The sequence below is a fragment of the Parasteatoda tepidariorum genome, chromosome 1 (genome assembly GCF_982258835.1).
Source record: "Parasteatoda tepidariorum strain Cologne lab strain chromosome 1, Ptep-v5.0, whole genome shotgun sequence".
Taxonomy (NCBI): Eukaryota; Metazoa; Arthropoda; class Arachnida; order Araneae; family Theridiidae; genus Parasteatoda; species Parasteatoda tepidariorum.
The window spans coordinates 29,579,630-29,593,728 of record NC_141755.1 but is presented as its reverse complement, the minus strand read 5'-3'; the positions used below and the strand labels follow the sequence as shown (position 1 = coordinate 29,593,728).

The window sequence follows — 14,099 nt, the reverse complement described above, 5'->3', positions numbered from 1 at the left end:
TAGTCGTAAATCCAAATTTGGGTGAGCTGTTCAACTACAGTTATTAAACAAAGATGTCCTTGAAGTAGTCTACATTTTTGTGTGTTGATTTTTAGTAATAATTTAAAATCTTTCTGGCAGTCATCAAATTACACAAAACCCCGTTAGAATCAGTTCGAGACATCAGAAGAAATATTAAAATTATTTTCATCTCTACCATGAGAAAAGATCTCATCCTAATACAAACAGAATACAGAATACAAACAGAATACTAATAGAAGTACAGCATTGCCATTGCCTGCTGTACTTCTTCCTCGCGCACTTCTCGATCCGTAACTTGAGCATCTTTTGAAATTGGAAGGCATGCTCCGTCACCAATAAATATCATGGCAGCATACGGCATCATAGCATTGGTTATGTTTAAAATTTTAGCAGTCATTTTAAAAAGGATCAAAAATAAATATAAATAATTACTTCTTAACTAAGTTTTTAATTCCATTAAAATGCAAAATTATTCTAAATAAATAACGTATAACTTAACTATTCAACACTACTTAAATTATTACTTAAAGCAACCGAACAAAATGATTCTGAATAAATACGGTACTTACGTTCTATCGCAACGCTATTGGCGACGTAACATAACAGCCACATCAACAAAAAAAAAATGCCATCGGAGTTATCCCGGCTAGCTAACTCTAGTAAATAATATTACAACTGTATATAATAATAACAATAATAATAAGTTAATGAATTAAAAAATCTAAGGAAAATAATTCTAAGAAAAAATTAAAAATTAAGAAACATAATAAATTAAGGAAAGTAATAAAACGATTGTTAACTGAATAAATGTTACGTTTATTTGACATAATTTCAGTTACGCTTTGGCGGAAAATGTAGTATATCAGTAGTATATAAATGTAGTATATAATATAGATAGTGAAGTAAAAAAATTAAAGTTGTGATCACCTTAATACGATCACTAGTTACCCATTGGTTACCCTCTCTGGATTGACTCCGTTAAACGCCACAACATTTCGAATCATAGGTTGCAAAAACTATCTCAATTGAAGTTTGTCTTCGGATCCTTCTGTACGTGTTTTAAGACGTCCCAAAATACTTTCCCTTCTTCAGCATTCATATTTATATTGAAATCACCGTCAAGTCAGTAATTATACGTTAATAATAAAAGAATATGAAAATACTTTAAATTTTTATTATGTAAACACATTAAAAATGCCTGCTAGTGAAAAGAAAAAGAAAAACAGCAGCAGTCGCCATAGCAACGGATGCAGTGACGACGCATGCGCACTGTTTTCTGTTACTCTTGAACAAAATTGAAAAGTGTGGACGCCATCAAACTCAAACCAAGACCCATTTCGACAACTCATCTTTTTCTTGAGTTGTATTTTTGTAGAAAGGCCACAGCATCTTTTTCACTAGTCTGTAAATTCCATATTCAGAATCCCATACTTACACCTGCACTAACATTTTCTCAAAAAATTAGTGATTTATTCGGCATATAATAGCATAAATATCTTGATAAAAGTGTCAAGTAGAGCTATAATAAGTTTTTAAATCTAATTATTTCACAAAATAAATGATTTTTCAACAATGAAGACAGTTTAGAATAATTCGAAAAACAAAGAGAAAGAATCTGTGCCGAAAATTATTGAATTCGATAAAAATGACTCCATGTTAAATATACGAGAAAAAGTTTCTTTCCGTAAATTTAGGTTCTCGGCCAATCAAAGAATGTCACACATATGTCGTCACTCTCTAACGAAGTTAATTGGAAGTAACTCTAGCCCTATCACTATGTGTCTTCACTAGCTCCACGAAAACTTGTGTTTTTTTATATCCAATACTGATTAAAAGAAACAATACAGAGAAAAAGTTAATATTGATATAGGGGGAAAACAGTATCATTTACAGCATATATGATACTGTTTTGGTACATTCACTGAAAATAAAATGTGCTCATAAAAGTGTGAAAAGAAAATTTATAAGTTACTTTTGTACCTTAAAAATCTTCTTTAGCAAATTTCTACAAGAGTATTAACAAAGTACTTATGCACATTAGATTTTCCGCATTAGATTTTCATTCGTAATCTAATGATTTGGCGACTAATTTGACAAGCTAGCTACATCATTAAATTACTATTTCTACATCGATTTTAAAGAAATTTCGAAAATAATTATAAGAAAATATAAAATTAAGAAGAAGTTCATATAATTTAGATAAAAGTATCTTTGCAAAGACACTAGTAGAAACAGTTCTCAAGTGGTGAAGCAGCCCTAGCGGCATACGATGACATTCCTGCCATGGGTTCTTATGCAATTCTTAATCCTTGTGATGTCCCTAACTCACCTCAAAATTTGTTCCGTAGTTTCAGAATCACCCTGCATATTAAAATAGATAATGAATATGTTATAAAATATAGGACATAATATCATAATATAAAAAAATGAATTACTAGAAATAATTTTTTTTCATTTTATTCATAAGACAGCAAAACCTTTTTAAACAAAAGGAAATCATTTGGACTATCTATTTTAAGTATTTCAAAAAAATGAAAACTTTAAAAACTGTTACGGTTTTATATTGTACCGAGCACAGGGGTTCGCTTCGATTAGAGATCAATAAAAAAGTCTTTAAGATTAAAAATACGTTATCGTAAATTTTCAAGGCTAACTTTGCTTCAGAATAAATTTTTTGAAAGTTTTTTTTTGTTGCAAGATATTTCGCATAAGAACGTGAACCCCCGATAAGCTGTTCCCACACTTTGGGAAACGCTGTTCTAGACGATTCTCGCTTGACTCCATAAATAATGCTCCTTTCGCTTAAAAATTCGAAATATACAGAACTATCATTTGGTCGTCATGTATCGCCAAGTCATCAAGATTATCGCTAAGTCGGCAAAAAAGCCGCCAAACCGAATCTTCCATAAGAAATACATTAGACAGTATTTTTTTCACCAAATTACTATAGAAATTCGCTACTTTTTTGTATTTTTTCGAATTAAACTGCTCATTTAAGGTCCGTCTGATATATTTAGCCCCATAACCAAAGAATATTTTCAAAATTATACACACATCTTCAAATCTTTCTCTGGTACTATACGGCCACACCGTACAAGTTTGTTTCCTCACAGAAACATAAAAAGTAACATATTACATGCTTATTACACTCAATGACATTATGCAGTAGAATAATTTATGATCACTTATTATTCTGATGACTGGAAGCAGCAAATAAGGAAAGAATTTCGTTTCATGTCCCTATAATGATTTGCTTGACTTACATTAAACATACACCGTACTTGTCTTATTATTATTATTACTATTTTGTTTCACTCATTTTTTCAAATTAGCATTCTTTATGGCGTTCATATTCTTTGATTAAAAAAATAATGAAAATGCATCCTTTTTCATTTCGCATATGATAAAAGAAAAGAGAAATATTCCTTGACTTTCACTTCCATCAATTCTGTCACGGTGTCTTTATTCATTATGGCTGGAAGAATGTTGCTAAAATTAACTCCTCTTTTCATTTAAGTTTTTTAATTATTATAAAAGTTCCAAAGCTGCTTTAATGATATATAACAAGCGTACCATTCTTTTAATGAGTTTCTGAAGAAGATAATAATGCCTCAACTTTTCTAACGCATAACATGCTAATTTATATGTTTAATACTCCAATTTCGTTAATGTAATGAGAAACAAAAGATGTCTTCATAAAAAAAATGAAATTTTTTTTTCAGAATACTAGTATGTTTCACCCCCCCCCCTTCCCGTTCGTTGAGGCTCCCTAACCCCCGAGATTGCTATACAATCTTTTATGCTTTGCTCTAAACCCACTTAAAATGTGTTCCAGATTAAAATCTTAAGAATTTAAAACAATTATTAAGACATTTAAAACTATTTCTTCTTCAAATAATTTTAAAAAAAATTCAGCCCTAAATTATTTAAATTTAAAAAAATTTAATTGAAATAAATGGCACGAAATAGAAAAACTTGCAGAAAAACATTAATTATGTTTTCGTCAATAGTTATATGCCGCGTCAATTTCAAAGGCTGCGTGAAACGTGATTTTCAGTGGTGATAGAGGTGTTGCAAAGTCGAACATACTATCGCGATCAATTGAGAAAACTTTTAATGAGATTCGTAAGCAGGTTGTTACAATTTAGTTTAATAAGTTCTTTGATGATTCCTCTCCACACAACGAAGGCTCCCTAAATGTCTAAGGAAACACCCAATGTCTAGTGTTCCTGCAATTATCTTACCAATCCTATATGTAGAAATTTTCTTTGCTGTGGAAAATAAAGTTCTTGTTGCCGATTTAGGTTCGTTCTTGGTTCCTTAACTTTTTTAATCCAAAAACGTCCAATAAATTCAAAAAAGTTGAACTGAGTTAAGAATCATAATACATTTTGTTGTCGTATGATAACAATGTTATTAGAGAAATTCAAAGACAAAAATACTTCATAAATAAGTAGCATAACTGAAATTAATAGTTATGGATCAAAACCATGGATCGAAAATTAGAAATCTTTACTTAAGCATAGGGGGTGAGACACATTTTTCTGTTAAATTTATTTTTCAGTTTTGTATTTTCACTGAATGTGAGACCTGTTATTTAAAGTTCAGAATTATCTGTAAATCGTTACCAAAAACAAACAAAAAAATATCAAATAAATGATTTAAACTCTTTAGATTTTGGGGTCTATCACCGAAATATCTGGATTTTTTTCTTTCTTTTTTTAAACTGAAATAATTTTGCCATAAATTGGAAATGTGAATTTACTTTTGCAATAGATTTTTTCTCATTTTAAAAAGTTAAAAATTGTCATATTAAAAATGAGTAATTCTGTTTTGCTTGATATTAAAAATTTCAGCTTAATATAAATATATATCATTTGCAAATTGCTGTTCCTAACTTTTCAGTCTTTGTTGCATTTTTTTCATTGTTTTAAAAAACTTAAGGACAACTAAACATGAGAACATTTACAACAATACTTAAGACAGTTAAATAAAACTTTATTTCTTTGTATATTGTTTAAATGGTTCGTCTTAAACATTGTTGCCGAAAATGACCATTGTTAATCACACCAACACAGTAACAAAAAATATTGATTCCTCATTCTTATTTGAGCTTTTATAAGTGAATAACGTCTTTTTTGACAAGTGACTTATAATTTGTGAAAATGAGTGAACTTTTTCGTTTTGCTGTGCTTAATCACTGGCAAAAAGAGTTGATAAGAAATCCAAGGCCTTATCGTAAGCATGAAAACTATTAATTTCACAGATTTTTAGTAAAAGATAAATTTTGAAATGTTAAAAAATCTTGATTGGAATGTAAGACTTTTTGGAACTTAGCAGGAATTGGCGATAGACAAAATTAGAAGTCGGTATTGTTTTGTGTGAGACAATCCCTAACTTCTTTAGTTTGTGATTTCATTCATTGCATGAATGTTTTAATTTAATCTTGTTTTAAAATTCCTTGAAATTGAATTAAATTAAAATATGAAAATTCTTCCACAAATTGCAAACGGAAGTATTAAAATAAAATGAAAAACTTCAAATAAAAATAGAAAAGAAAAATATGAAATAGCTGCTATTTTACTTGTACAAATACAAATATGATATTACCTTTTAATGGTCCGAAATTCGAAACTTTTTTAAAAAAGTTTTATATTCTGAAGAATGAAAATAATTTTTTAACGCTACAACTTATTTTTCCGTTATTAGAAATTAAAATGATAATACACTTTTATAAAGGTTTTTATAGTTGGTTGCAACATATGTTGCACTACACTGTAAATCATTACAGATCAAATTTGGGTAAAAAGTACCGGCACTTTGGGTGCATCATGTGTAAAATACTTGGCAAACTTGACAATACTTTTTATCATAAAATCCATTTTTCCGGAACATGTCAAGGATCAAAATATTTTTGCAATAATTATTACCTTAAGATTACTGAATTATTTATATTAAATAAAGAATCATTTATATTAAATAAATATTACTGTAAAAATAACGGCATAATATTTTACGGTAAAAAGGAGCTTTAGTGTAACATGTGTCTTACGAATAATGCACCAAAAGTACCAATACTTTGTACCGTCATTTTATTCGGAATTTCATTCGGAATTGTAGAAATAATGTTATTTGTTTTAAAAAAGAAAACATATCATGATTTATTTAATGAAAAATAAAGTTGTAAACTTTTAAAATTATATACATAATCTTATAAGCTAAAAGAGACATTTTTATTTCATTAATAAAATTAAATACCTAAAAGCAATGAGCAATTACAATTTAAAGTGACATTTTGTCGCATTTAATTATAATAATTATCACCTAATTATGTACCTTTCTTCATATTTCAATCAAATCGTAACCATTAAAAAAAGAGTATTGGCTATTCAGCTTGGGGTTGATTATCCAGTTATCACACGTTCAATAATCATAAAACATTTTGTTACCCAAATTTCAGTCAAAAATAAGCTAAATTAAAATTTAATTTATAATCTTTTTTCAGCGCCTGGATTTCTTGCAGAGAACAGCAGTAGTAGTTCATCTGAACCAGATGGGTAAGTATTTGATTTAGATTGCGAAATATTATAATTTTTTTATACAAAAAATGGTAATTTTTAAAAGTTAAAAAAAGAAAGAAAGAAAGATATACAAAGAAAAAAGTCCTTTAGAAGAAGTGCAAAGAAACTGTCGTATTTAAATAGTTTAGATTAAATTGAAAAATATTGAAGAAAATTGAAAGAAATATTACAGTAGATTTTGTACTTAGAACATGTAATATAGAAAGAAAATATCAAATTTGAATATCGATATAAAATTTTAATATGAGAATGAAAAATGTGTTAAGAGTTGTTTTTAACAAAATCTATTTCATTAATTAGACATTAAACTAGTCTTTATAATTTTTCAAATATTAGTTGTGCAAAAAACTTACGAAAAATGACCATCTTGAGATAATTAAATATTCTGTCTATAAATATATTATTTTATTTCTTTTTTCAGCTACGAAATGCTGGCTGTTGAGAGTGAGATAGTGAGTGAGGAGTCAAATTTGACTTCGGATGAGGATGACGCTAGTGATAGGTACTATTTAAAGTTTTTATCTTTAAGAGATCATAATATTTGTATTTTAAACTACTTTAAATATTCAACAATATTTGTTGTATTACCACACAAAATAATACCGTGGAAAAGAAAATACAATTAAAGTGATAAGGAATTCGATTTTTTTTTTTTTTTTTTTTTTTTTTTTTTGCGCATTTGGCACTTTTGTATGATATATACCTATTGCAATTTCTTTTTCAAAAATAAATTGTGTTTATTAATTTTTTTAATTTTTTTCAAGAGTTCATACAATTATCGATAGAATTAAAAATATATCAAGGAAATCTATCGCAGATAACTTACGATGTTTTTTCTAATTGCATGGCAGAATATTACTTTTGCATACATATTTTTACATTGGAATTAGCTAGAAACAAACATGTAAAATATTTTTAAATTATGCGAAGTAAATTAATTTGCTGTTATGCGAGATAGGTAAATATCAAAGGTTTATACGATCATAAAAGAAAAATGCAAAAAATGCTTAAATTCACACAAAAAGGCTAATTACTTTATTTTTTACTATTAAATATGTTCATGTAATAAAATTGAAGAAGCTATATAATGCTATAATTTCATTTTTTACCTTTAGCGACGATATGGAAGAACTGAGTGCAGAAATAGAGCATTCTGATTCTTCTACAAGTGATGATGAAGATGATGAGATTTTGGATAGGTATTCCATTTATCTTTATTTTATTATTATTGCGATAATTGTCTTTAATTATATTTTAAATATTTAGCAATTTTCTATATGATATATTGAATAGTATATATGTTGCTACTTTTGCATGCTGATTTTCATCGTGGTCACTTTACAAAATAATTGTGCAGAATTCCTTTTAAGAAATGCAAATTGAAATAATTTATGATAATCACAGCTTAATGTTTTAAAATAAGTTGTACAAAATTCATAAAAGTAGGATTTAATTCTTATTAATAAAAGACATGCTATTATTTCTTAAGCTTGACTTGTTAACTATATAATATGATAATTTTATTTTTTTATCTTTAGAGATGACTTGGTTGAGTTGAGGGCTGAAATAGAGCCGGAAGAGTCATCTTCAACTGATGAAGATGTTGCTATAGTGAATAGGTATAGTTCTAATTTTTAACATTATTGAGATTAATTATTTTAAACAAAATTTTATTCACTTAGTAATTTTTAAAAGCACATGCTACCTTTTTTATGCAAACTTTCGTAGTGGAATGAACAGAAATATATATTTAGAATTTATTTAAAAAGTACAAAGTAATGGAATTTTTTGTGATGAGACCTAGATGAATTACCAAAATTTTATTATGAAGCATAAGCGCAAAATGTTTGGAATGGTTTTTAAAAAAACTAATAATTTTACTTTTTGATGCGTAAATATTTCAGGCAAATACTGCTGAAAAAAATTATTTCTCAAAATTACTCCGAAATAAATATAGTCGAATTTTAAAACTCACGCATTCAATACAAGGAAAAGTGGCATGCGCAACACAGAAACAGCGTGTATATTTTTGATTCATCAGAACAGAATGTCACATCATCATCAAATGTGACAAAATTTAAATTTTATTAGTTTATAACGATTAAATAATCGAAGAAAAAATCTGATTTGATAATAATTTCCAGCACTTACCTCCATTCTAAATTTATTTCACGAGTAAAAATTGTCTTTATATTGGTAATCAACACTTTTCTACTTAACCGCCATGCTTATTTGTAAATGAAGATGAGTTCTCAGAGCTCTTCTTTTGAACATGTCAGTATACGTAGAGGTTTCAATGTCAATTACACATGTTTTAGAGTGTTTTCTATCGCATTTTTTCACTAATTTGCGAAACTCATTTTAACAGGGAAGGCATTTTTTAATTTTGAGGTAATTATTCAATGAACTAATTTCTTTTTTTTTTTATTTTTAGCGAGAAAATGGTGGAATTGCAGGCTGATATCGAGCCTGAAGAGTCAGAAATGATTCTTGAGAAAGAGATTGTTGCTACAGCTGGGTAATTAAAATCATATTTTAAACTTATATGAAATGAGTCTTCAATTAGTTAAAACACCAGATTTAAATTTTCAAGTCCCGGAATCGTGATTTTACTTTATTCGAATTCTTTAAATTATTTTCTTCAGGAAACAGTTAACCTACATTCTATTTCACTCATGTCCTAATAGAATGGATATTTTCCGCATCCATTATCATGATATTTCTGTTAAATAGTAGCAGTATTTTAATCCACGATTCAAAATTTGATTTTCGGCACTTACGTAGTTTTGTTAACTCCGTCGTACTGTCCATAAATGCTCATAATTTTATTTTATTTACAGAATGTAATTCCGTTTAACGAAAATATATATTTATATATAAGAATGTTTTATCAATTTATCTAGTTTATTATCCAAAATAGGGATTGTAACCTCAATCTAAAAAGCATGGCCCCAATAGATCAGTTTTGTTTCTATCAAACGAGCTGTTGAGAGCTTATACACATTAAAGTTAGTTTTTTACTTCTTGCAAATTTTGCTGTATCAAAGAGTTCATATTTTTAAATTTTTATTTTTCAAGGGCTATTCAATTAATTCTGTCAATTTCTGTGTTTTGTCTTTTGACATTTCTTAGAAAAAAAAATTTTTAAAAATGTGCTTTCAAAAGAAATTCTAAAAGTTTAAGCCATTTTACATTTTAATAATAATAATTAATTGCAATAAATAATATTTTGCATAGAATAACTTTTAAATAAACTGGCTAAAATTGCAGCATTCCCTCTTATGAAAATAAAGGTTCCTATTCCGTCACAAGAAATGAATCTAAATACATATTTTTATATCTCATTTCATAACCTTATGCCTGAACAGATATTTTAGCATATTTGAAGAAAGTCACTCAACTCATGAAAATCAAAAGTTAATAATGTGTTCAAGTTTTTATATCTTCTCTTTTTTGCTTTAGGTAGCTAAATTTTAATATTAAATTAATTTTACTAATTTTCTTCATTAACTTTAGTAGTGACAAAAGTGGCCATTATTACTTCGAGATTGATTCGAGGGAAAAGAAAATACTGGCCAAGGCTAATAAAGTGAAGGAGTCACTGGACATTGTAGTTGGATTAAAGAGGTATATATTAATTGCTATCGATCTTATTTAAATAAGTTCATTTCTTTTAATGTGAATTTAAATCACTAACATCACGCTTTTCTATGTGCTTTAAAAGTATATTTTATAGCATATTTATTTTATTCTACTTCTTCTCCTGAAACTAAATAATAATAAATAGTAATTAAATACGTTTTCATGTAATATAAACTGACTTTGTGTGCAAAACTTTGGAGAAAAAGAGAATTGTTTTTTAAAATTATTGGCGCTATTTATTTATATGTTGAAGTAATAAAAATACATTTTTTCGTTGTTTGTATTTTATATATTGACTAACCAAGAATGATATTTTTTTAAATTTCTCTTGTTCTGATTTTATAAAGTAATTTCGATTGTTTTACTTTATTTTGCAAGGTTGATCGAAGCATTGACTACGATTTGCCTTATTTAATATGAAATTGAGTCGTTATGCGTTTAATAATTATTTATTCAGGTTGATCGAAGCATTGACTACGATTTGCCTTATTTAATATGAAATTGAGTCGTTATGCGTTTAATAATTATTTATTCATATCGATGTACGTATAATAATTATAATAATTTAATACTATGTATTCATATTTATATATTCATATCGATTAATATATAATAACTGTAATAATTTAATATTATTTATTCAGATTTAAATATCCATGTGTGTCATTTATATATTCATTCATATGAAAAGTGAGATTCATGCTTATGAATATTCTTTCATAGAAAAAAAGACTAATTTGCTAATTTGTTGGAAGTAAATATTAATTTATAGTAATTTATCTTCTCGTTTTAAAAATCCATACCTTAGCACCCAATCAATGCAAATTGAGGCATTTCATGCGTAACTATTATGAAAATACTAATTTATATAATTAATAAATGGATGAATTCTTACAGGTGTGGAGATATTTCTCTTTTGACAAAAAATCTGGAGGAAAAATTAGCCCAAAACCCAGATTTTGCGGAGAAAAGAGAATTGGCAAGAAAAAGAGAGAAGAAAAGCTTCTGCAATCTTGTGAGACGCCTATTTTCTGGGTGTTTCTAATGGAAGTAATTCTTTGTGTGACTTGATCTGCAACTGTGACTCTCAACTAAGACTTCGTTGCCCAATTGTGTGAATATTAAAATGGACAATCCACAATTGTGTGACTTAAAATGGACAATGCACAATTGTGTGACTCATAATGGACTATGCACAATCGTGTGATTTATAATGGACTATACACAATTGTGTGACATAAAATGGACTATGCACAATTGCGTAAATTATAATGGACTATGCACATTTGTGTTACTTATAATGAACTATGCACAATCGTGTGACTTATAATGGACTATGCACAATTGTGTGACTTATTATGGACAATGCACAATTGTGTGACTTAAAATGGACAATGCACTATAGTGCGACTTTTTAAATACACATTTTATGCTAGTGTGAATTTTCCTGACTGTGACGATATTTCCCTAATGTGTGACTGCTAAACTAAATATCGCTTGGCTTAAGACTACAAACTGGACGAACCGGGCATTCTTTATTTATTAATACTGAATGTATACCTGTAAAATTAACACAGAGTGCAATAAATGGAACCTGTTTAAAGCTTCGTTATTATTTTTGTACGAGTATTACTCTTATTATTAAGAATATCAAAATTAATTTTTATTAAAAATGTATGTTACTGCTCTGTGTACTAAAATAATTTAATAAGTTAAACAGTTTACAAAAAAAAAAAATACTACCTTAATTACTCTCTAATCCCAGAAAGTGCCGCAGTCCCATTTTATATCATATAGCTCAATTCATTAATTCTTTTTTCCTCACGTTCGTTTACTAATAGTCAAATGTACTATAACAAATTTCATAGCTGATTTTAATTAGTTTTTTCTAATTGCTTTGTATTGTTGTACAATATTTTTATCGTATTTGTACTATCCACAATATGATGAAGTAACAATAGATTAGCAAAAAATCAAGTAGCTGAAATGGAAAGATTTTCGCTTGTATAAAATCCCAATTTTACAGTTTAATTACTCCAAAATTAATAAAAAGCTTGAAAAACGTTAGGCTGATTGTCCATCTGTAAATATGTGAGTAGGTAGTTGCAAAATATCATATTTAAAAGAGTTACATGACTGGTGCTAGTTTTCCCACATTTAATTACTTGGCGCACTGAAAAACTTCAACATTAATTTATAATTATCTCAAAAACTAATTTTGACATCAATAACATTTTGCTATCAAAATATTGCAATCAAATAATTGCGTAAAATAATTGCAATCAAATAATTGATATCAAATAATTGCGAGGTTTGTGATTGTTTTTTTTTTTTAAGTTTTCGGAGGCTATGTCGACAGTTACTTACAAAATAAAAATTATAGAAAGGTACTTTCAAATAACCTCCCTGATTAAATATAAATTTAATCAATTTGTTCCATTTTATCCTTGAAGCTGCCTAATCTTAAGAGTCCTGTTATCTTTGGACAGATCTCAATTGTAAAATGTTGTTGTTTTCGCTTATGACAGGATACTTGTTCTTACGTATAAAATTTTATAAACAAACTTTTTTTAAACAAAAATAGAGAACTTTGAACGATTAACTTCTGATTTTTGATGGGGGCATAGACATCACTTAGTGTTATTATAAGGAGTGTCTATGACTCAGTGCTTAAGGCACTGGTTTGTCATTGCGAGAAGCTGGAGCTCGATCTTTAGTGGCGGCTTGCAATAAGCTAAGCTCTCTATGTCGCAAGAGTTTGTCAATACATCTCCAAATGTAATTACCCAAATCAAACAATTTGAGTACCCAACTTTGAAACACATTTACTTAAAGAAAATTTAATCCAAATTTATTTTTATTTATATTGGCTGATTTTGAACAGTTACAGCAGAAAACAATAGAACACAGAATACAACAAATAAGATTTTTAATAGTATGGAAGGGCTTAGGACGAAAAACTCTTTGCATAATTAAAGAACCCCTTTTAACCAGAAAATCGGCCATCTCCCTTCCTGGAACTCCACAGTGGGCAGGAATCTACTAGTGTACTATAGTTTTTTCAAGTGATGCCAGGTTTTTAAGATGATAACGGCAGTCTAATATGTTCTGTGTTATGAGATTATTGTCAGTAATGATAGTTAACACAGCAGCTCAAGAATCGCTGAGGATAACAGCTCTTGTGAATTTTTCTAAGTAGCACTGCAGCTGGGACAGAGCTGTGCGGATCGCAACAATTTTTCCGTCAAACGCAGTACCCTGTCCCACAGGGACGTGGAAAGAAAAAATGTCGGAGAAGACTCCGGCACCTGCGTAAAGGCTATTACATAATCAAAAAGTCAAAAAATAACTTCTAGTTATTTTATAAAAAAAAAAAAAACTTTCAACGTTTAATTTAAGAATAGTTTAAAAAAAGTTTGAACCATAAATGTTTGCCAGATATTTATTGACAAAAAATGCATTAATTATTAAAAAATTCAAAATTTAAACATTTGCTGAATAATTCAGAAAAACATGCTATAAAAATGATTTATTTAAATTTTCATGTAACTGATTATGCATCTAAATGTAAATTTAATTAATATCGAATTTATTTTGAATGCATAACTTGTTTTGAAAAAAAATCCTGATTTTTTTACAGTGCAGAACTTATAAATAATAACTTTTCTTTTATACAAATTTTCATGCATTCATATTTTTAATTCTTTCACTTTTCAATTTTTGGAATTATATAAATGAGAAATATCCCAAAAAGTTGAATAATCTGCCAAACATGTATTTATGCAATGAAAATACTTTTAATTACCGATTGATAAAACATTTTATCGAGTACTGATTTTTCAGTCATTTGGGGGC

At 28.0% G+C, this 14,099-nt stretch overlaps 1 protein-coding gene across 2 annotated transcripts; it reads left to right on the top strand.

Moving 5' to 3' along the window:
• The first annotated feature begins 6,433 nt into the window (after nt 1–6,433).
• LOC107438149 (uncharacterized) lies at nt 6,434–11,843 on the top strand. Of its 2 annotated transcripts, XM_087164401.1 has the most exons (7): nt 6,434–6,578; nt 7,024–7,104; nt 7,718–7,801; nt 8,141–8,221; nt 9,037–9,120; nt 10,119–10,229; nt 11,142–11,843. In XM_087164401.1, the coding sequence occupies exons 2-7, from the start codon at nt 7,031–7,033 to the stop codon at nt 11,287–11,289; spliced, it is 582 nt and encodes a 193-aa protein (XP_087020527.1). In that variant the 5' UTR covers nt 6,434–6,578; nt 7,024–7,030; the 3' UTR covers nt 11,290–11,843. The 2 variants fall into 2 exon arrangements, with proteins under 2 accessions (XP_087020527.1, XP_087020563.1); XM_087164437.1 differs by lacking the exon at nt 7,024–7,104.
• Nucleotides 11,844–14,099: the final 2,256 nt, after the last annotated feature.

Coding starts and splice junctions, on each gene's coding strand:
- LOC107438149 (XM_087164401.1), top strand. CDS start 7,031: ATGCTGGCTGTTGAGAGTGAGATAGTGAGTGAGGAGTCAAATTTGACT. Junction 8,222..9,036: donor GATGTTGCTATAGTGAATAG/GTATAGTTCTAA, acceptor TTTTATTTTTAG/CGAGAAAATGGTGGAATTGC. Junction 10,230..11,141: donor ATTGTAGTTGGATTAAAGAG/GTATATATTAAT, acceptor GAATTCTTACAG/GTGTGGAGATATTTCTCTTT.